General features: G+C 47.9%; 3 protein-coding genes across 16 annotated transcripts in view; 2 read left to right on the top strand and 1 right to left on the bottom strand.

Annotated features, from left to right (window-relative positions):
- Positions 1 to 1,479: 1,479 nt before the first annotated feature.
- Positions 1,480 to 20,941, bottom strand: SMIM33 (small integral membrane protein 33). Of its 3 annotated transcripts, none has more exons than XM_072826069.1 (2): positions 20,554 to 20,941; positions 1,480 to 2,078 (listed from the first exon to the last, which is right to left on the bottom strand). In XM_072826069.1, exons 1-2 carry the CDS (start codon positions 20,572 to 20,574, stop codon positions 1,689 to 1,691), a joined length of 411 nt encoding a protein of 136 aa, XP_072682170.1. In that variant the 5' UTR covers positions 20,575 to 20,941; the 3' UTR covers positions 1,480 to 1,688. The 3 variants fall into 3 exon arrangements, with proteins under 3 accessions (XP_072682170.1, XP_072682169.1, XP_072682171.1); XM_072826068.1 differs by lacking the exon at positions 20,554 to 20,941 and adding an exon at positions 12,263 to 12,426; XM_072826070.1 differs by lacking the exon at positions 20,554 to 20,941 and adding an exon at positions 3,914 to 4,047.
- ECSCR (endothelial cell surface expressed chemotaxis and apoptosis regulator) lies at positions 8,974 to 17,304 on the top strand. Of its 5 annotated transcripts, XM_072826063.1 has the most exons (9): positions 8,980 to 9,137; positions 12,297 to 12,341; positions 12,638 to 12,688; positions 12,826 to 12,885; positions 14,942 to 15,055; positions 15,460 to 15,558; positions 15,786 to 15,822; positions 16,696 to 16,792; positions 16,962 to 17,304. In XM_072826063.1, the coding sequence occupies exons 1-9, from the start codon at positions 9,077 to 9,079 to the stop codon at positions 16,968 to 16,970; spliced, it is 573 nt and encodes a 190-aa protein (XP_072682164.1). In that variant the 5' UTR covers positions 8,980 to 9,076; the 3' UTR covers positions 16,971 to 17,304. The 5 variants fall into 5 exon arrangements, with proteins under 5 accessions (XP_072682165.1, XP_072682164.1, XP_072682166.1 ...); XM_072826064.1 differs by lacking the exon at positions 12,297 to 12,341 and having other exon boundaries at positions 8,974 to 9,137; XM_072826065.1 differs by lacking the exon at positions 12,638 to 12,688.
- Positions 19,540 to 22,260, top strand: part of DNAJC18 (DnaJ heat shock protein family (Hsp40) member C18) — a 32,111-nt gene continuing 29,390 nt past the window's right edge. For 3 of the 8 annotated variants that reach the window (XM_072826028.1, XM_072826029.1, XM_072826031.1), the window contains exons 1-2: positions 19,542 to 19,708; positions 20,224 to 20,318. The gene's annotated coding sequence lies outside the window, so the exon portion shown is untranslated. Of the gene's footprint in view, positions 19,709 to 20,223; positions 20,319 to 22,260 lie in introns of all 8 variants that reach the window. The other 5 variants (XM_072826024.1, XM_072826027.1, XR_012031078.1 and 2 more) reach the window with 3 other exon arrangements.

The raw sequence follows: 22,260 nt of genomic DNA, 5'->3' as shown, positions 1-22,260 counted from the left end.
TGGAGAAAGGCTCAACAGACAGACACACATTTGCTGGAAAGAACCAACTGCCTCCAAGGATGACGGAGCCTAAGGAGGAAAGGGGGACACAGTCTCCTCATCTTCACAGCTGTCCCAGCCATTCTGCCCCGAAGGCCTGAGGCTCCTCTCACATTACATCAATCATTCCTGTACCTAGAAACCAGGGCAGAATCAAAAGCCTTTCCAAAATGATCATCCCCCACCCATCTAGCCCCCAACTTGGTGCTTAGGCTGTGGAGCCTGACAGCTCAGGTTCATTCTCCTAACTTCACCACTCAGTACTTGTGTCCACCTGTGTATCCCAATATCCTCCAGTGTAACATGGTAATAACAGTGACTCCTCCCCCAAAGACTGTGACGAGGAGCAAACACTATAATATTCACAGGTTCACAGATGAGTGGGGTACCCAGCATAGAGCTGGACCACAAGAAGGAGTAGCCATTAACATTACAGTTGCCTCTCACCAGTCCCAGAGCAGGCAGGCCAGTCCTGCGTATACATTACAATCTCCACCTGTGTTCCTCTTCATGGTCTGTTATCCTTGCCTTCCTGACTGTGCCAGGGTGTCACCAAGGGCAGTACCAGGGTGCATCTATTGTTCTCAGGTGCTCCCCAGGGTGAAGAACCCAGAGATCCCTCCAGAAATGCCAGTCTGCACATTCTTGACTACACATCAGGTGTCAGGGAAAGGGTGCCTTTCCAGAGAGCCACCGGGAGGCTCAGCTCTGCCTTCCTGCATCTTACCAACCTCCATGCCCCCCCCACCCCGGTAAACCTTCTCCTTACTCTTTCCTTCCCTTAGACAAGCTTCTTGGAGCTTCTTTTCCTTTCACGTTTTCCCACCAGTTAGGAGGCTCTGGATTTGGGAAATGTCATGGGATAATTTTTAGGATAGTTCCAACCAGCGCATATACACCGAAATGGGGGGTGGTGGTGTAATAACTTCTGGGAATGAAAGCCTCCAAATTCCCCCCATTTCATCTGGGGAAGGCAAGACAAAGTCTTTCCTCAACATAGAAGGAGGCATTCAAAAGCAATTTAGATATGATTATGATTATGATTGGTGCTTGGGTCTTGGAAGTTGCTGATGAGGCATAGACCCCAATAGTCAAAGGGATGTCTTTCAATCGGTGAAAGGCAACAGATTTTCCTTCTCTCCCTGAGTAGTGGAGAAGGCAGACCCCTGGGTTCTTTGCTTTGGCTCTCCCTCACAGGACCTGGGGGCTTTGGGGGTAGGACGTCTACAAGGATACTGACATCCACGCACAGGGGTGGGGTGGGTGGTGGGATCTTGCAAGCTGGACTCATGTTGACAACAAAAGCAAAGGAGATTAGGGGTGAGAAGAGGAGGAGGTAAGGACTTGGTAAAGGAGGGTCAGGGATCTGATGGTCCCTAAAAAGGAGGGAGTAGCTTTGTTAGGGCAGCTTTGGGCACTGGGAATGCTCACAGTAGCATGTTTCCAGGCAAAGCCTTCACACTTCTTTTATTTCTCCTGTCCACATCAGGGCTTTCTCTATAAATACTCTGCAGAGAGAGCAGCTCCAGCTGAGTCCATGTGTGAGCTTCCAAAGCTCTGATGTCCAGATCCTAATTTGCTTTTGCCCTAATTCTCTGTCTGTTTTCTTGTTCTGAGACAGGTCAGTCCAACTTTTCAAAGTCTCCCTCCTACAGATAAGTGACTTCATCCACGCTGAGCCTAGGTCCATCTGGCACAAGGCAGGAGCCAGAGGCAGGAGGTTCCTGCTGGGCATCTTCATGATTGTCTTGGGGACCCAGTATTCGCCAGTGGATGAGGTAGATGCCGTCCTCCGGCTTTGGGGCTTGTGGCTCTGTAGGGAGAGTGGCATGGCCCTGATGTAGTCTTGGCCCAAAGTGGACAGCCACCACAATACAGACTGCCAGCAGGACAAAGGCAGCAACAATGATGGTGAGCAGGGGCAGCCCGTCCCCTAGAGGTGGTCCCCAGGCCCCACCAAGCACCTCTGGGAGTTGCTTCTGTGGCTCCTGCCCTGCTGAGCTGTTCACAGCTGGAGAAGACCAGGGATGGTGGCCAGCCTGGTAAGAGAGTGGCAGAGAGAGAGAGGGTGACATAGAATGTACGTGGTCTGTTATGTACACATAGAAAAATAGCAAGATGGAGACAGATGCCCAAAGGGAACTGAGAGAGAGAGAAACATAGACAAAAAAGAGAGAGAGACAGAGCGAAGAGATGGAGAGACAGAGAAACATACAGATTAACACAAACATAGCAAAAAACCCATTACCCCCCCCCCCAATACCTGCATGTAGGAAGAAAGAATAAAAGAAAAAGACAGACATGGTTGGGGGCCGGTGGGGGATACAGAGAGATGGAGAAAAAGACAAAGCCAAGGGGCACCTGGGTGGCTGAGTTGGTTGAGTGTCTGCCTTCAGCTGAGGTTGTGGTCCTGTTCTGAGATGGAGAAGGACGGCTCAGCAGGGAGCCTGACTCCCCTTCCACCTCCCCCCTTCTCCTGCTCTCTCTTGCTATCTCTCTTTCAAATAAATAAATAAATAAATAAATAAATAAATAAATAAATAAATAAAATTTTAAAGAAAAACAAAAACAAAGCCAAGAATAGAAAGAAAAAGAGAGAGATAAAGAAAGAGCCAGGAGGGACGCCTGAGTGGCTCAGAGGTTGAACATCTATCTGCCTTCGGCTCAGGGCATGATCCTGGGGTCCTGGGATCAAGTCATGCATTGGGCTCCCTGCAGGGAGCCTCCTTCTCCCTCTGCCGGTGTCTCTGCCTCTCTCTGTGTGTCTCTTATGAATAAATAAATAAAATTTAAAAAGAAAAGAAAGAGCCAGGAGTGAAATAGGTACAGAGAGACAGAGAAAAAAGAAGCAAAGGAAACAAAGTCATTCAGAAAGCAACGGAGAAAGGCTTCCTTCCAGTCTGGCATATAGACTCCCCTCGCCCCAAGCCTGTCCCCTCCCCCTGCTCTGTCTTCCCAGACCTCCAGTAAAATTCCTAAATAGAGAATATATCCTAGGTCAGGAATCTGAGCACACTAGGGGCTGCTGTCCCGCGTCTTGGCCAGTGGGCAGTGAGCCGCTGTTTTTTCAAGTCCTGGGGAAAGGGAATCATTGTGTGGAGCATCTGAGGTTCCCACCACCCTCAACTCCACAGAAGGTGGAGGGGTGGTACCCTGGGGGAGGGAGAAAGAAAAATGGGGCAGGAACTCGCAAAGCTTGGGGTGAAACAAAGGGATACCTCATCCCAAAAGATATGATCTTTTTCGGGGTCCCAGGATCTGGACCTGGAGGAAAGGGGGTGCCCAGTGCTGATTCCTGGCTGGATTGAGGAAAACCCATGCCAGTCTCTGCCTCTTTTGGGGTCCCAGCCAGAAGCTGGGGGTAACGTCTGTCTGTCTCCAGTCTGCTAACTGTTGAGTAGGGGTGGGATGGATTGCCAATGAAGGTAGCAAACCTCCAAAGTGTAAATGCCAGAGCTGGCTGAGGAGGTCACCACAGGCTCAAGAAAGCTTTTCTCTCTAGCCTTCCCTTCCCCAGCTGGACCACTGCGAGTGGAACCTCTCCCCTAACCTGGAGCCATCAGCCTGGTCCTCCCCAAAAGAAAACAACTAGGGTCCAAGGAAGGCTATCCAGAATACTCTCCCTTTAGTTTTCTCAGTCACACTGTCTACCCCGTCCCAACCCCACTGTCCCTTTGCATGTAGAAAGCCCAATAGCCACCCCCAGTTAAAAGTCTAAGGCTCTCTGGGGCCCAGGTCACAGAGCTCCTGGGGCAGGGGTGGGGAAGCAGCTCCGGATGAGCAGGGGAAAAAGGGAAGCTCAGGCTGGTGAAAGGCTTGGGGGTCCCTGCAGAGTCAGACAGCCTATCAGGAGGGGGGTGAGCCAAGAGTCTACCTGGTGCATCCTCTGCCTGGTGCAAGGCTCCCCGGGGGACAGGTGGCCAGCCAGTGAAGAAGAGCCTGCTGCCCCAGCATGGGCCCTACCGGGAGCTGCCACGTCTATGGGGCTTTACCAGGCACACACCCTCTGCACACACACTCAATGTCTCTCCCCGCGCTTTCACTTCCGTGAGTACTGGGACTCCCCTGGGCCTAGCTCTCCCTTAAATGTGTTTGGACCTTGATATGGCACCTCCTGTTATGCTTCCTGCTAGCTTCAGAAGCCTGAGTCTGCCTGCCTACTCCTCCTCCAGCAGGTCCTACACACCTTGTGAGCCATCTCACCCCGCCCCACTCTCTACCATGACATGATGACTCCTCACCCCAACTGATTTCCTGAAGTTACTGGTTTTTTATTAGTGCAGTTTCTCAAACACACTGGAAGTGTAGACTATAATATACTAAATCTGTTTGGCCCAGCCACCAGCTCTGTCCATCTTAATAGTTTGTCACACTTATTTAAAAAAAAAATTTTTTTTTTAAGATTTTATTTATTTACTTGACAGAGTGCATGCAAGCAGGGAGAGTGGCAGGCAGAGGGAGAGGGAGAAGCAGGCTCCCTGCTCCATCCCAGGACTCTGGGATCATGACCTGAGTTGAAGGCAGATGCTTAACTGGCTGAGCCACCCAGGTGCCCTATTTCAAAAATTTTAGGAAATGAAATATTACAAATAAAATAGGAGCCCCATTTTTTGACCTCTCCCCTCCTTCTAACCATTTTGTTGAATATGACATTTATCATTCCCATGCAAGGTATATTTTTTTCTCTTTGGATTTTTTCCTCTTTGGTTATTATAAATATTAATTTTATATGTCTCTTTGCATTTGTCTGAAGGTAGCTTCATTTGAGAATGTGTGTGCTTCAATGTGTTAAAGTCACAAAAAGTGCCCACCAGGAGCACCTAGCTGGTTCTATCAATACAGCATGTGGCTCTTGATCTCAGGGTTGTAAGTTTGAGCCCCATGTTGGGTGTAGAGATTACTTAAAAATAAAATATTTTTAAAAAGCTCTCACCAGGGGCACCTGGGTGGCTCAGTGGCTGAGCGTTTGCCTTTGGCTAGGTCCTGATCCTGGGATCCTAGGATCAAGTCCTGCATCAGGCTCCCATAGGGAGCCTGCTTCTCCCTCTGCCTGTGTCTCTGCCTCTCTCTCTCTCTCTCTCTCTCTGTCTCATGAATAAATAATTACAACCTTAAAAAAAAAAAAAGCACCCAGCAGTTTCTCCTCTAACTGGAGAGTTCATAAAGGATAGTTTTTGGTTTTATAAATTTTATAAATTTATAATTTTTGGTCTCAACTAACTCCATGCAACCAGCCATCCCTCATTTTGTCCCTTGCTCTGCGTGTACCACCCTCCATTACAGTCTAGAGACCAGGAGACCTCTGGGAACTTCACTCATCCAGTAGCTTGATCTCAGGAGGCAACATGTAGCCCTTTGATTCCTTGTCCATCAGCCAAGCTGCTCCACACTCTGACGTTCAGGGACTTCACTCAGATCTCCAAGCTCACTTAAGCCCAGGTTACTGGGCTGCTGACCTGGCCTTGTAGGCTGGCTGGTCTTGAATCCAGCTAGGAGGCTGATCCCCTACCTGTCAATGATACCCAAGGCTCTGGACGTCCCACATTGGTTTACTTAGACTTCAGCCAGAAGGAATATGGGTTCTGCCACAGTGAAAAGCTTTAGTCACTGCTGTTTGGTTCCTGCCCCTAAAGACACATGTCCCATTGTTCTCATAAGCACCACCACTGAAGCTCCAGTCCCTGAGTCCAAAAGCCCAATTCCTGCTCCTGCTGATGGCAATCTCCCCTTTCCCTCCCTCATAAATCTTGGATCTATCTCCTAAAAGGCCTCAGAAAGGATAAGTGGGTGGAACTTTGGGGACTAGACTATTATTCCAGCCTTCCTTTACTTTTCCATCTCTATGCTCACTCTTCTGAGCTGCCCTTCCCTTATTCCCACCATCTAAACCTTAACCATCTTTTATGGCTTAGTTCAAGTGTCACCTGTGCCAGGAATATATTCTTCAGCCCACTAGACTGAGGTAGCTTGCTCTCTTTTGCTTAAACGCTATATCAGGATGTTTTTTACCTCGTTCCTGACATTTGCCACACTTTGTCTTATATACAGGTGGGTGAGTGCTCATTTTTCTTCCTAGCCTCAGAACCCCATCAAAGCACTCCTGTCTGTGTTCCAGAGTCTATCATGGGGCTTGGTACCACACAGCAGGTGCTGGACAAAGGTTGCTGAATCAAACTGGAAACTGAAAGAATCCCTCCACCCCAACCGGGTCCTTAGGTTTGTAAGCCATAACCTTCACCTGTGGGGATGGCACTTCTGAGCCATGACAAATGTTCAGTGACTTATCCTCTCAGTCTCTTTTTGGCTTTTTGTTGTAATGGAGCCTCTTGGAGGCGTTCAGGTTCTAAAATGATAAAAAATCTGCTCTTGGGCAGCCTGGTGGCTCAGTGGTTTAGCGCCACCTTCAGCTCAGGGCCTGATCCTGAAGTCCCAGGATCGAGTCCCACGTTGTGCTCCCTGCATGGAGGCTGCTTCTCCCTCTGCCTGTGTCTCTGCCTCTCTCTCTCTCTCTCTCTCTCTCTCTGTCTCTCATGAATAAATAAATAAAAACTTAAAAAAAATCTACTCTTATTTCAGAGGAGAAGTCCTGGCTTTCAATGTTTAGGCGTGGGAACCACAGATGAAAAGACAGACTCTGGGGTCCTCCCCACATTCAGCCTTCCGGGATGGAGGGCCCTGACTCAGTTCTGTGCACTGGGGTCATTTCTCTTTTCCAATTCCCAAGGTGGGTGGGTAGTGGTTAAATAGACCACAGAACAGTAAAAACGTTGCCGTTAAAAATGATCACCATGAGGAGCGCCTAGGTGGCACAGTGGGTTGAGCGTCTGACTTTTGGTTTTGGCTCAGTTCATGAACTCAGAATCCTGGGATGAAGCTCCCAGTGTGGAGTCAGCTTGTCTCTCTCCTCCCCCACTTCACCCCACCATATGCATTCTCTTTCTAAAATAAATAGGGACACCTGGGTGGTTCAGCAGTTGAGCATTTGCCTTCGGGTCAGGTCGTGATCCCAGGGTCCTGGGATCAGTACCACATTGGGCTCCCTGAAGGAATCCTGCTTCTCCCTCTGCCTGTGTCTCTGCCTCTCTCTCTCTCTGTGTGTCTCTCGTGAATAAATAAATTTCAAAAAAAAAATCTTAAAAAAAATAAATTTTATTGGGCAGCCCAGGTGGCTCAGCGGTTTAGCACCGCCTTCAGCCCAGGGCGTGATCCTGGGGTCCTGGGTTCCAGTCCCTCATCGGGCTCCCTGCATGGAGCCTGTTTGTCCCTCTGCCTGTGTCTCTGCCTCTCTCTCTCTCTCTCTCTCTCTCTCTGTGTCTCTCAGGAATAAATAAATAAAATCTTTAAAAAAGAGAGAGAAGGACAGAGGGGCACCTGGGTGGCTCAGTCAGTTTAGCATCTGCCTTCTGCTCAGGTCATGATTCCAGGGTCCTGGGATCAAGTGCCACATCTGGCTCCCTGCTCCTCGAGGGATCTGCTTCTCCTCTCTCTGCCCGCCAGTCCTCTTTTTGTGCTCTCTCTCTCTCTGTCAAATAAATAAATAAAATCTTTTAAAAATAAAATAAAAATAAAATAAAATCTTTTAAAAATAAAATACATAAAATAAAATTTAAAAAGAGAGGAAAGGGCCTTAGAGAAGCTACGTCATAGTAGCAATGAGCACCCCCACTGCCTGGATCTCCATTTCTCAATGCCATTTGCCACTAAAAGGAACTGGGGCTCCTTTGGAGAAACAGCCAATCTCAAAGTTGGCATGGGATGAACATGGAACATCTTGTTACTCCAGAAAGTAAGAAAATCCTCAAAGAATGATGGAGCCATGTCAACAGGACACAAAAGCCAGCTCAAAGGGACTCCCAGTGACCAAAATGGGGACAATCTGTGCATCAAAATAATAAATTATTGTAATGTGTAATATTTACAGAATTCGAAGTACTTATTTGCAAATAAGTACTTAATTATAAAGGTGAAAAGAGGAACTTTAAAGTGGGGAAAGCTAGCCATAGTGGCTGAACGGTGGCCCCCACAAAAGTATGTCCGTATCTTAGTCCCCAGAACCTGTGAATATTAACCTGATGTGGAAAACCAGTTTTCTCAGATGTAACTAAGCTAAGGATTTAGGGACAAGGAGGTCATCCTGGATTATCCAGATGGTCACTAGATTCAATGACAAGTGTCCTTGTAAGAGACACACAGAGGAGAAGGTGATGTGCAGATAGAGGCAAAGATTGAAGTGATGTGGCCACAAGCCAAGGAATGTCCAACAGACACTGGAAGCTGGAAAGAACAAGGAACAGATTGTCCTCTAGAGCCTTGGGAGGGAATATGGCCCTGCTAACATTAAGAATTGTTAAGAATGACAATAGGGGTGCCTGGTGGGCTCTGTCAGTGGAGCTTGTGACTCTTGATCTCAAGCTTGTAAATTCGAGCCGGACCCATGTGGTTGTAGAGATTACTTAAAAACAAGCAAACAAAAACAACGTTTGTAAGGCCTCCCCGAAAAATGCTGGAAGTCCCATCTGCATTGGGACCCTGGGAGTGGAGAGGAACGTGAAGCAGAGTCTACAGAGCATGGATGGCTGGTGGGCTGAGCTTCAGAGTTCATCTTGGGAGACGAGGACCTGGTCTGAAATAGTATGGGGAGAGATTGGAGTTCGACTTCAGGTAAATTTCCAAAAGCCTCCAAACAGTGTGCGGAGGAAGCTGATGGACCCCTCAGAGGGGCAGAGAGGGGGGCACGGACCCCGTTGCCATCACTGGTCTTTGTGGAAAGGCCCTGGAGGACCCCACTGTGGCGCTAGCCCAGGCAGGGCAGAGCCCCAGGCACAGTCACACTGCTCCAGCTTTACATCCTCATCTGGGCTGCTGGCTGAGCAGGGCCCCTAGAGCCAGGCCCAATCTGTTTCCTTCTATTCTTTGACAGGAAGCTCCTGGAGAGCGAGCCCCCACCCCACACCCCGCCCCAGCACTCCCTCTCTCTTCTCCACTATGGACAGAGCCACCGCGGAGCTGCTGCCTGCCCGCCACAGACCCAGCTGACATGGGCACCGTCAGAGCGGCGCGGCTGTGCGGGGCGATCCTTGGCTTCCTCCTGCTCCAAGGTAAGAGGCACTTGCCACCCTGCCCCAGCACTTCCTCTCCCGCCACTGGCGGTCCTGGGCGCCTGTCCCTCCTTCACAGAGTGGGAGGCACATGCTCTTCATCCAGGCCTGTGCCCAAGGGAAATTCCAGAGCCTTCTGATGAAGAGAACCAGCTGAAATGGTGTGGGGGGAAGGGTGGCCATTACTGAGCGAAGGTGAAGTTGAGACGTGGCTAAACCCTTTTGTGGGAACATTTCCAGGGTGAACTGGGGCCTCCACAGTCTGACCTCCTGAAATGCGGGAAGCCACCATCTTGGTGTGAGACTGAGGCCAGAGAGCTCCTTCCAGGGTGTTCTGGCACAAAATTGTCTGCTCCTTGGGCTTTACAGATGATCCTGACTCTTCTTTCATACGAGGAGTAACAACCTGGGAATTCCAAATGTTGACTTGAAGCTCAAATCACAGCAAGAGAGACTCAGGTTAGGTACAAAGAACTATCTACCAGAGAGGATGTATACAGCATCCTCACCTGAGGGGCTGGATGAGAAGGCATCCAGAGGAGATGCCTGGAAACAGCCCCTCTGAGACCAGATTCTGGGAGCCAAGGAAGGGTGAAGCAGCTCAGGAGTCCTCTAATTAGGGAGCGGTTGCTGGGAACCATGAGAAATCCAGGAGATTCTGACTCACAGGGCAGCAACTTCCGTTTGCTCATCCCTTCCCTACTCCCATGTCACTCTCCAGCAGTCCTCTGTTGGAGACTTAGGAGCCTGCTCATACCAAGTGCTTGGATGCGGACAGAGGAAGGCCCTCCCTTGGTGGGGGTAGAAAGCCTGAGTTCTAATACTCCGTCCCTTGGAGAGGTCAGACTTTCTCTAGAAGCCCATGGGCTGGGAGTAAAACTCTGATTGCTCACCCCATTCCCATCCCTACCCCACCCCCGGAGGACAGAGTCACAGGTTTGATCCGGGGCTCGGGGACTAGGCTGTGGTAGAAACCTCAGAAGTGGCAGAGAAGGACATTAAAGGGGAGCCTCATGAGGGGGCACTGTCCCAGGCAAGTGGCAGGGCTCATGGTGCCCTGTATAAACTCTACATAAGCCACGGTTACCCTTTGAGTTTCCTCATCTCTCATCCTGAGATCTCAGCACGCTTACTGTCTCCCTTGAGGAACCCTTTTTGAGGTGATTCAGGCCCACAAGGTGACTTGACTTGGATACACAGAGACTTGGAAGATGTCTAGCATTTATTGAGCATGGACTGTCAGGCACTGAGTTAAGTGCTTTATACGAATTTTCTTATCCTCGCAACCACTTATGAGGTATGTAAGTCATTTGTGTTTTAAAGAAGAGGAAAAACTAAGGCCCAAGTCAGAACGTAAGTGGTAGAGTCAGGACTTGAACTCATACCTGTCAGACTCCAAAAACTGTGATTTTTAAACTACTAAATTCTGCTGCTGAGGAAAATAAGGGACAGAGGTGGTAGAGAGGAAGAAGGGAGAGGCTGGAAGGTAATGAAGCAGGTAGGGATTAGGGAGAGGAGACAGGAAAATCAGAAATCTCATGTGGCCAGGGTTCTTGGGGTGTCTACAGGCCCAGGGGTCAGAAGAACCCTGGCTTGCAGAAACAGATGTTCCCAAAGTCCCTCATCTACTCACAGAAGAATCTACTGCTAACAGAAATTTCTGGTAGGGGGATAGGGCCAGAAGACAGAGAACAGGGTACTGGAGCTTAGAGCCTGTGGCTTTGGAACTCTTTCTAAAACACTGGTTTTGTTTCCACACCTGCCAGAAGGCAGTGCGTTGTGTTCATCCATGAAGAGCTAATATGACAACCTGATAGAGCTCAGACGGTACCTAAGACGTGCTTCATCAATTATTGAGAGGTGTTGTCAGGATGTGCCTTGAAATGTTCTTTCAGGGTCATTTTCAGCTGGGCAGATTGCTCTCTAGCCTTGGGTCCCTACTAGTTTTAATCCCCCTCTGACGCCCCACCCAGTGAGAGGGTGGGGCTACCAGAGACAGGGTGACTTGGAAAAACACAGCCAGGGTTTAGGCGAGCTTGGGTTTGGAAACCGTTAATTCTACCCCATCCAAGTGATATCCCCATGGAGGAAGGCAGTAGTTAAGGAAAATAAACAGGCCGCCAGGCTACCACAGGCTGGGAGGGCCCTGGCCCCAGCCACCTCTGCTCACCCTTGCCCAGGCTTGGGACCTCCGTGTTGATGGGAGCCTGGGAGTCCAAGCGCCAGGCCAGAGGCTACAGTCTCAGCAGTGGCAGAGGGACGGGAACCCAGCTGGGCGGCTCCACTTCCCCACGTTGTTTTCCTTTCACATTGTTCACAGGTTTCAAGAATGATTTCATTGTGGAAAATGAGCAAACACAACCTGACCTTTCAGGTCCCACACACACAGGGGCCTCACATACAGGCACACAAGCACACATACACATCTGCACAGAGACCCACATGCACATACGTGGATGTACAAAAAAGCCACTGAGGGCTTCTGATAGGGGCCTCCCCGTAACTGGCTCCTCCCTGGGTTTGGCCAACCACGGCCATTTCGGAAGCAGCCTCTGCCTATGAAAATAAGATTGGCTGCTTGTTCTAGAGCTGCCCTGGCTCCTACATGTTCCTCAGAACTTACTTGCTGTGTGCACCCGTACTTCCAGCTGGAGGGGGGCAGAGAGACAGCTCAGATACCTACCCCAATCCATAACCTCATTTTATTCACCACATCTTTCCATCCTCTTCCCTTGGGGCAGAACCAAGATGACAATATTCACAGGGGAAAATGAAGGGCTCAGTGGTAGGATAGCAAGAACCTGGAGTCCAAGGTCCTTATCTAGACGTCGCAGGTTACTGGCCCTCTGTCCTTGGACAAATCACTAGTTTGAAATAACCTTCCCCTGACCTCAAGGCAGGTTGGTATAAAATACACATGGGACTAAAGAGTCAGGAAAGGACTCTGGCACACTGAACCACGAGGTGGTGGTGATGGTACTATTGAGTGCTAGTTTCAGAGGAAGCTAGCACTGTGAGCCAGAGCCACATTCTTCAGCCCTCTGCCAAGTGTGTCTGCCTTCCAACATGGAAGGTTTGGAGAGCCTAGGATCTTCTGTGGGCTCTGCACTGGACAAGAGACTCACCAAGCTAGTCAAAGTGTTCTGCTTTCTCTGGCAGGCCACCACTCCCAGCCCATGACGATGCAGACATCTCGGTTTCAGGGTAAGAGCAAACATAGCGCCTACTCTGGTATGGTGACCTGGCAGCTTAGGAAAGGCAAGACCAGATCTCAGGTGATTAGGGCTGGGGCCTGAGCTCTCAGGACATGGAAGGCTGAGCTCTTCTCAGGACTATTTCAGCTTGACCCCGTCTCACGTGCCTTCAAAGAGGAGTAAGATGAATGGCTGAGGGTGGGGGTGGCAGGGAGAAAGACTAGAAAACTCTAGTTACAAGGGAAGAAGAGAAGGAGATAGAGTAATAGAAAGCAGTGACCCTCAGCCTCAGATGATTTGTTTCAGGAGCCTTTGGCAAACCAAGTCTGATCACAGAACCACTTTCTTCCAATACAGGTGAGTGAGTGTGGCCAGTCCCTGCCCCCACCTAGCCCTTCAGATCTGCTTGGAACCCAAGGGTTCTCAGTTGGATGAGGGAGTGTGGTATCACCAAACCTTCCCCCCTCTACCTCTTCCTGCCTCTGTCCTTACAGGAAATAGCTCTTCCTCAGAGCCCAGAAGCTCAAGCTCTCCGGCCAGTGCTGGGACCCCAGGTACTCTGCTGCTCAGATCCAGATGCCCTCTGGGTAGGGCCCAGTGGGAAGCAGGCACAGTTTCTGCCCTACAGAAGAATATAGACTAGTAGGGAAACACACCAGTAAATGGGACCTCACATTGCCAACTACAAAGCAGGGTGGGAAGGGATGTGATAAGCATGAAGAGAAGGTGCCGGAGGAGCAGAGACTGATGCAGGCCACTTCAGACTTGGGAGTCAGGGAAGACATGTTAGAGTGAGTGACCTTGGAAGTGGAGGCCCAAGAGTTAACCAGATGAAGACTGTGGGTTGGAGGGTGGTAGCGCGTATATTCTAGGCAGATGTAACTGTATCGGTAAGGTCCCAAAGGGAAAAGAAAATATGGCTCCTTCTGGAATTGAAAGCAGTAAAGAAAAGGAAGATTTTGGACTAAAGAGAGCCCCCGTGTACATACTGGCTGAAGCCCTGAGCAGGCCCACCCATGCTTCCTAATCCGCAGCAGCTCCAGAGAGGGCCTCACAGGTCCTCGCGGTAACCATTAAACCCGGGACACTGAGCACAAGCACCATGGATGGTCAACCCCAGTCCCTGGTGGGCATGACTCAGCCCCAGCCACAGAAGGACACAGCACAACCTAGTGAATATGTGGGGCTGAGGATCAAGAGCACTAGGTCATTTGTGGTTGGGGTCCTTCTCCACCTCGTCAGGAGGCCCAGATTCTGTCCCACAGTGAGGTATCTCAGGGACCAGGATCCACATCAGTGGCAGCCTGGTTTGGGAATGAGAGAAGGTTGGTAGGAAGTAGAGACACAGCCTTGGGCCTGGTCACAGTGAAGGTAAAAGAAGCCTAGACTCGGGACTGATAAAATCACGGAGGGGGAAGGGAGAGGGAGAACCCAAAATGATGGAAAGGGAGGCAGAAGGGGTTTGGCCAGGACTATATGCTTTTCGGGGCAGGCTGACCTTCATGTGCCAGTGTGGGGAGAGAGCTGGGAGGGAGTGGCCACTTCCATCCTAGCCCTGCTGTTTCATGGCATAGGTCCAGCTATCCCAAGGAGCAGTGGTATGTCCTGCCTGTACTCTCAGTGAAGAGCACCCCGACCCTTCCTCTTATCCTACCCCTTGGCTCTGAGATTTTTTTTTAGACTCGAAGACTTATTTGGCAGTGCAGGTACAGATAAGGAAATGGATAGCAATCAAACTTGCAGTACAATGAGTGGAAGAGGGGGTGCCTGGCTGACTCAGTCAGTGGAGCTGTGACTTTTGATCTCAGGGTTACAAGTTCAAGCCCTGTGTTGGGTGTTGAGATTACTTAAAAACAAAATCTTAAAAAAAAAGAAAAAAAAAAGAGTTGAAGAAGGGAAGAGATGGGTAATCATACTACTTTTTAAGAGGGCTAGAAACTGGTGCCCCTTAACTGGCAGCCTGGCTTATTAAATCAGTGCCTAGGGATAAACATCCAGGGGCTTTTTTCCTCCCACTTCAACCCTTGGCAAAACACAGATGGCTCTACCTTGCCCAGTCCGGCTCCCTATCTCTAGAGCATAAATGAGCCCCAAGGGGATGGTGGGAAGAGAATAATAGGAGAAGCATTTTGAACTTTTTGGAGTCCCCTGGAGCTAATAACATGAGCAACCAGCAATGCAATTCACCTCATCCCACATCACCCAGTTCCAACCTCCGTCCTAATGAGATCTGGTCTGAGTGGCAAGGAAGAAGTCCTTTTTGTAGGGCATTAGCTCCTTCTGCAGTTCTTTTTTTTTTTTTTCTTTTTAAGATTTTGTTTTCTCAGCAAACAGATTTTTAAGATTTTGTTTAACAGCAAAGAGACACACAGAGAGAGGCAGAGACATAGGCAGAGGGAGAAGCAGGCTCCCTGCGGGGAGCCCAATGTGGGACTCGATCCCAGGACCCTGGGATCACGACCTGAGTCAAAGGCTCACGCTTAACCACTGAGCCACCCAGGTGCCCTCCTTCTGTAGTTCTTTACCCGGGGAAGTGGGAGGGAGCTAGCCATGTCTCTGGTGGGCTATGCCAGTCCCTTCATTGACGTACCCATCCCCACTCCACTTCAGACACTTCTCAAAATATTACTCCCATATCAACCACCATGAGCCTGAGGATAAGAGAAGACTCAACCATTTTGCCCAGCCCCACGTCAGAGACGGTGCTCACTGTGGCTGCATTTGGTAAGAGAGAGGAGAAGATGGGGAGAGTGGCAGGAGACCCCACCCCTGAACTAACTTATACTCTGGCTCCAGAAACACGAGTTTAAATCTCACCTATTTATTTGTTGTAGGAGGGCTTGGTTGATGAAGAAGGCCCTGGTAGGAAGGAGCTTCCACTGGGCCTCCAGTCAACTCTTCTGGGCTCTGCCGGGTTCCATGCTCTTATAGGAGGGTGGGACAGGGCTGTGGAGCTCGCTCTCACGAGGGGTAGCAGGCTGAGAATTCATTCATCCAGCGGAGAAGGGGAATTCACTCTGCTCTCAGAGTCTATCTACACGGCACTTGGCTGGGAAGGGAATTTGGACTCTTCTGGCCCCTCTCTGACCCCTCCTTTGCTTCTCCTTTACCCCATTCTCCCTGTCCAGGTGTTATCAGCTTCATTGTCATCCTAGTGGTTGTGGTGATCATCCTAGTCAGTGTGGTCAGTCTAAGGTTTAAGTGTCGGAAGAACAAGGAGTCTGAAGGTACATGCCCTTCCACTTGGGGTCCCACATTGTCCCTCTTTGCTAAGAGACCAAGAGCTAGATTTTGGGACTGACACCCAGCCTGGAGTGCAGGAAAAGAATGGCTCATAAGCACCACTGATGAAATGGGAGGGTAGTCCACTTGGGTGGGCTTTGAGGAACAGGTTGGTCTTCTGAGGTATAGCATGTGACCCTCCCCCCAGTCTGTGTCTTTGGATGTTTTACAGATCCCCAGAAACCTGGGAGTTCGGGGTTATCTGAAAGGTAAGACTGTCAGAGGCATAAGGGAGAAATCATCTCTCTGACCTCTCAGCCCCTACTCCAACAAAGAACTGCTACTTCCTGCCTTCTGCGCACACGCTTGCCTAAGCATGCATGGAATCTTGACAGCCACCAGCAAGGCCAGGGTTAGGGATGGGTGGGACAGGGGTGACCCTAACAGGAAACAATCAAGTGACAGGAGATGAATGGAACTCTTCAGCCTGAGGGCTAAGCCTCTATAACCCCCTCTTGAAAAGTGTAGGAATTCAGATGCTAATATGCCCCTCTTTTTAAAAAAAGATTTTATTGATTTATTTTAGAGAAAGAGAAAGGGGCTGGGGGAGGGAGAGAGAAAGAGGAAAACCTAAGCAGTCTCCCCTCTGAGTGCAGAGCCTGAGGCAGGGCTTGATACCACAATCCTGAGATCGTGACCTGAGCTGAAACCAAGAGTCAGACACTTAATCAAATGAACCACCCAGGACCCCCTCTATTATACCCCATTAAATAAGAAAACACTAAGTTAAGGAGCATCTTGTATATGCCAGGTACTATGGCAGGTATTTTATAATATTATCTCAAATCCTTACAGCAATCCTTCCAGGCAGATAATACTGCATTCTGTACATTTGAAAAAAATGAGATTTGGAAGAGGTTGTAACTTGGGCAAGATCACATAAGTAGCAAATAGTAAAACTAAGATTTAAATAGAAGTTTTTTGGGCTTCAAAGCACACTCCCATTTCATTAGAGTCCATCGCCAAATTACAGGTTTAATAGAAACAAAGTTCGAGGTTCCAACACTTTGCCCCACAGTTATTTAACCACTATATTGACTCCTGTTCTTCATTGTTCAACCATGTTCCTATCCTTCCCCTAGCTGCTCCACAGCCAACGGAGAGAAAGACAGCATCACCCTGATCTCTATGAAGAATATCAACATGAATAACAGCAAAGGATGCCCCACCGCAGAGAAGGTCATTTTTTCCTGGTTCCTTTCTACCTTCTCCTCCTTTTAGCTTCAGATTCTAATCCCTTAACCAGAAAGGTGATACTATCAAAGATCCAGCCAGGCTCTGCTCTCATCTTCTCTAGCCTACTACTGCTAAGAAGTTCACCCTTTTTCATGATGTATTTATTTTGCAGGTTCTTTAGAAGCAATGTTGGGTCCCCATGGATCCAAGGATGATGCAGCTGCCCTGTGACTATAAAGAGGAAGGCGATGGGATCAGTAGATGCACGAGCCACATATAAATTATTTTATTATTTCACTTTTACTCCAAGATCTAAAGGACACTAGCATTACCCCAGATCTAGGAGCAAGCTACCAGTATGAGAGACTCCTTCCCATATGGGCAGCCACTCGAGAAACACAGCCTGTTCCTCTCACCTGCTCACAGTCACAGGAAGGAAGAGTCTGTAGAGCAAGAGCAAGGAAATGATAAAATGGAGTGGCCCTTGCTACTTTGCATTAAAATTATTTTCTGGCCGACAGTCTAATTTCTTTTAAGGTCTGTGCTCTTGTGCATATTTGTTAACAGTGTTCTAGGAGCTGTGGGGTCTCCTTTCCTGGGCAAGGCATGGATCAAAGTTTCTGCCTCTGAGGGAGCTCTCTGAGAAACCTGTGAGGTAGACTAAACATTTTGTCAGGTCTGCCTCAGTTCACCTGGATTTTTAAGGAGGAATGTGGTCCTGAGTGACTAATCACTTCAAGAGAAGAGAGAGAAAGGGAGCTGTAAACACTAACCAATCTTCACCAGTAAAGAAGTTTTGAACCTGAAGAGTGAGAACATGAGAGGCACGATGCATGCTGACTAGGGAAGTCCAGCGGTGAGGGCTGAGTAATATGAAGGCAAATGTCTTCTCTCTGCCCCAGGGTTGACATGCCTCACTTTGGTCCTAGCTGTGAGAATAACACTGGGAAGGTTTGGAACAAGGGTAGGTCTGTAATTTCATAAGGCAGAACCCACCCCCTTTACCCCATACAGCTATAATCTTTGTGTCCTAGAGATAGAACAAAGGGGGACAAACACTGTAAAGTCTTTTAAAGGGAAAGAGGAAAAGAAAGCAGTTACCAATTTTCTTAGAAATCTCCATTATGACACTGGTTTGGAAGTGAATCTTGGTTGGGGAAAATTCGGTGGAAGAGTCATCTATGTGTGTCTGCACAGAGGGGTTAACTTTATAAATACCTGCTAGCTGGCAGTTCAGATTATAAGGAGATGACCCATTCTAAAACAATGTGCGACAACATGCTATTTGCTTCTGGATTTAGACTTTGCAAGGTGATATGATAGAGAAAGCCTAGGACAAAAAACTTTACCCTCTCCGTTTCATTGTAACTATTCAAGTGGACTGAAGAAACCTACTGGATTCTAAAATCTTCTAGGACAAGGCTTAAAATCTAGTTGTGATTAGATGTCTGTAGCTCTATTTGGTACACGGTGCCCAGCACATCAGAGGCCATAAAAACTTGGGAAGTAAAAGTACTAGTTGGCAATTGCAGCAGATAATGTCAAATATCCCCACTCAGATTCCACTTCAAGGTCAACTCACTGTTTCCCCAGCTGTTAGGAGTGTTGGCTGCTAAAGTTTAAGAGAGAGAGAGAGAGAGAGAGAGAGAGAAAGGAAGGAAGGAAGGAAGGAAGGAAGGAAGGAAGGAAGGAAGGAAGGAAGGAAGGAAGGAAGGAAGGAAAAAAAAAAAGGAGCATTGTCTCCTGAGGGCTCGTAGCTGGTTGATGACTGGTGGGGATGGGATAAAGACCTGGACCTCTTGCCTCAATTTCCCCTTTCCCCAATCCTGCTTCCCTTACTCCTCACAGCTCTTGTTCCCAGGAGCATTCACCAAATAAACTTTCAGCATGCAAATCTCAGAGTCTCAGAGTCTATTTCCAACCTATAATAGCAATACTACAGCATTAAAAAAATATTACAGCATTTTAAAATTTATTTGTTTTTTTTTAAAGATTTTATTTATTCATTTGAGAGAGAGAGAGAGAGAGAACTAGCACAAGCAGAGGGAGCTACAGAGGGAGAAGGAGAAGCAGGCTACCCACCAAGCAAGGAATCCAATATGGGGCTTGATCCCAGGACCCCAAGATCATGACCCTAGCCAAAGGCAGATGCCCAACCGCCCAAACCATCTAGACACCTACTATAGCATTTTTAAAATTTATTTATTTATTTATGATAGGCACACAATGAGAGAGAGAGGCAGAGACACAGGCAGAGGGAGAAGCAGGCTCCATGCACCGGGAGCCCGACATGGGATTCGATCCCGGATCTCCAGGATCGTGCCCTGGGCCAAAGGCAGGTGCCAAACCGCTGCGCCACCCAGGGATCCCCCTACTATAGCATTTTTAAAAAGAATTTATTTATTTGAGTGAGTGAGAGAGCACAAGTAGGGGAGAAGGGCAGAGGGAGAGGGAGAAGCAAGCTGAGCAGGGAGCCCAATGTGGGCTTGATCTCAGGACCCTGGAATCGTGACTTAAGCCAAAGACAGATGCTTAATAGACTGAGCCACCCAGGTACCACTAAAATTCTATAGCATTAAAAAAAAACAAAAAACAAATCAGATACGTTTATTCAAGCCACACTGCAAAAAGCACATGATTTCCTAGCCAGTTCCAGTACAAAAAAAAAAAAAAATTCCATCATTGGGATAGAACTCTTCAGGTGACATAACAATGTCTAGAAGTACTGGATTCTATCTGAATTGTTCTTGTTATTCTGGGTGCCATGGGTACTTAGCTCACCTGCTTATCATACTGGACTAATTAGGTCAAGAACATGAGGTTCACTCTAGATAACTCAGTTGATATCTCCATTCTAAGGCCATAAGCTTCCCCCTGACTCTGGACAATGTCCTGCAAATATGAGCTGTTAGTCATAAGGTATTTATATGTGGGAAAAGGGGTGTGAACTGGTATTAATATGAGATTAAATGGATTTTACCCAGAAACCAGCATTGCAGTTCTATACTAGCCATGTTGGTTTTCCTATTGTTAAACAGCTATCCTTTGAGAAGGGGTCAAGGATAGATTAACTTAATTCTCTAGCAAACTATATTAGAAGGAGTTCTGCTAGAGGATCTTACTATTTATGCAAATACAAGAACCCACCTCTTGTAGGAAATCTGAGTGTAGCCTTCAGCAGCTTTTGCAACTTCCCTGAGACTGTATCTCTTCCTTGATGTCTAGACAACAGGATGGTGGCCATTTACAAGACAACTTCTTCCCTATTCTAACACAGGCCCCAACGCAGGAACAGGTGGTGGTGTGGGGTGGTTCCTATAGAGTATCCTTCTTTTGCTTCTTCCCCCATCTTATGGGAGAGCAACCAACAAATCAGCTCAGGCACACAGGCCCAGTGGGACAGAGGGATCATTTACTCAGTATCTTTCTTCCAGGAGTAGATGGTGCAGCATCTCAATCATATAGAGCACAAGGCAAACCTCGGTGTCACCAGCAAAAATTTACTACAGTTCAACAAATATTTCTAAAAGTAAGTAGAGAAAACTGATAGAAATTTGAGGCAAGCTCTCAGTAAAATGGTTTAGCAGATGAAGGATCATTGCAGGCTTTTTGGCTTAGTTCATGCGCTTAATTTCCTAAAGCTAGACTAGTACTAATCAACTCTATTAGATCTGTTGGAAAACATTATGTGACGCTGCTTAGCGGTCTCCCTCTGGATTTGTGGACATCCTTTATCACCTCTTTGAACTTCTTTCTACACTTACCTCCTTCTCCTTGCGAACCATCTCAGAGATTCCAAGTTCTCTTGCCTTATTTCCTTCCCAGATGCTTCCTCACCTGCTTACTTTCTCCAGGCACCTCCATCCTGAACCTTCTGAACCCAAAGCTTCCTCTTTTACCAAACACAGAGACTGAATTTGATAGTGGGAATTGCTTTGTTGAGTAGTTGGTATACTCAAGCCAAAACTGGCACAGAAGTGTTCTAAATGTTGAGGTTTGGAGTTCTAAGTAAGTCCTAGTGATACAGTCATAGAAACATTCATCTAGTAGTGTTGAGGTGTAAATGAGCTAAAGGGTATATTTGCTGGCATATCTAAGAAGGTTACCATGATGAGACATTTTTTACGGATCTAGGAGTAAATGAGTCTTCTAAAAAAAAAAGTGACGAGGGATCTCTGGGTGGCGCAGCGGTTTGGCGCCTGCCTTTGGCCCAGGGCGCGATCCTAGAGACCCGGGATCGAATCCCACGTCAGGCTCCCGGTGCATGGAGCCTGCTTCTCCCTCTGCCTATGTCTCTGCCTCTCTCTCTCTCTCTCTGTGTGACTATCATAAATAAATAAAAATTTAAAAAAAAAGAACTTTCTTAAAAAAAAAAAGTGAGGAGTGAGGATGATGGAAAAGGTTGTTGAGGTACCAGACATTTCCAAAGGGCTGCAGCTTCCCCCATTCTTTTCAGCATTCTTGAACTTGGACTGTACTCCTAAGTAGCTCCAGAATTCATAGTATCCCTTCTCAATCCTATTACTCTCCACAGTGCTCTAGTGCCCCTACTTTCAACCAGATACCTCTAACTTCAATAGTACTCTGACATCTCTGAGTACCTCTAGACCTTAGCCTATGCCCCTAGACTCTAAGGCATACCCCACCTTCCTTGGTCCATATTTTAGAGCAGTCTGTCTACTTTTCCCAAACTGAATAAACTGCCTTCTTATATTCAATCACCTGATGTATATCCCTGATCAGGTCCCTTGTCTATTGAACACCAGTGACTTCTTTAGGATCCAGCCTTCTGTGCTCATATATCCTACGACCACCACTGACTGCAGGGAAGGGATAGAACTGCATACAACTGGAGGGTTTTACTATTTCAATTTGTGTCTTGGGCTGATCATCTCCCAGTCCTGCCCCAAATGCCTAAGTAACTGCTTCTTGATACCATTGTTGGCATACTGATTTGGTTTTCCGGTAAGATCCCAAGTAATTTTTCATTTTGGGATGAATTGATCATTTTTCACTTATGAAACTGATCTTTGGCCATCCCAATTCACCCTCAGGCATGAGTCAGTAAGAACATTATGAAAATCTTTTATTCTTTGCTAGACCCCATGCAGACCTGAGTGGGAAAATGCAGGAATATTTCACTTCCCTTTTACTAATTTTTGTAGGACCTTCAGAAAACAAGGGAATGGGCCACAGAAATGAGTGGGGTGGAATGGAAGAGAAAAGTCTGAGAGGTGCCCTGGAGTAGGATGGGATGGATGATGGGATGGATGAAGGGTAAGGAATAGCAAAGATAGTGACTTTATTTTATTTTTTTTAAGATAGGGACTTTAATGCTGGCTCCAATGCCTGTCCCTCTCTTCTTTCTCTACCCCTGAATCCTAGAGATCCCTCTAATGATGTTTGTGCCAAAGCAGCTAGACAAATAGGGACATACCCAGACTGTCCTCTGACTACACAAATCTACTTCA

The sequence above is a fragment of the Canis lupus genome, chromosome 5, assembly GCF_048164855.1.
Source record: "Canis lupus baileyi chromosome 5, mCanLup2.hap1, whole genome shotgun sequence".
Lineage (NCBI taxonomy): Eukaryota > Metazoa > Chordata > Mammalia > Carnivora > Canidae > Canis > Canis lupus.
This window is presented reverse-complemented; position numbering and strand designations above follow the sequence as displayed.

Excerpts from the sequence above, each read along its gene's own strand:
- ECSCR (XM_072826063.1), top strand. The coding sequence starts at position 9,077 with ATGGGCACCGTCAGAGCGGCGCGGCTGTGCGGGGCGATCCTTGGCTTC. Across the intron at positions 9,138-12,296 it reads TGGCTTCCTCCTGCTCCAAG|GCCACCACTCCCAGCCCATG; the intron begins GTAAGAGGCACT and ends TTTCTCTGGCAG. Across the intron at positions 12,886-14,941 it reads GGCCAGTGCTGGGACCCCAG|ACACTTCTCAAAATATTACT; the intron begins GTACTCTGCTGC and ends ACTCCACTTCAG.
- SMIM33 (XM_072826068.1), bottom strand. The coding sequence starts at position 12,355 with ATGTTTGCTCTTACCCTGAAACCGAGATGTCTGCATCGTCATGGGCTG. Across the intron at positions 2,079-12,262 it reads AGAACACTTTGACTAGCTTG|GCTGGCCACCATCCCTGGTC; the intron begins GTGAGTCTCTTG and ends CTCTCTTACCAG.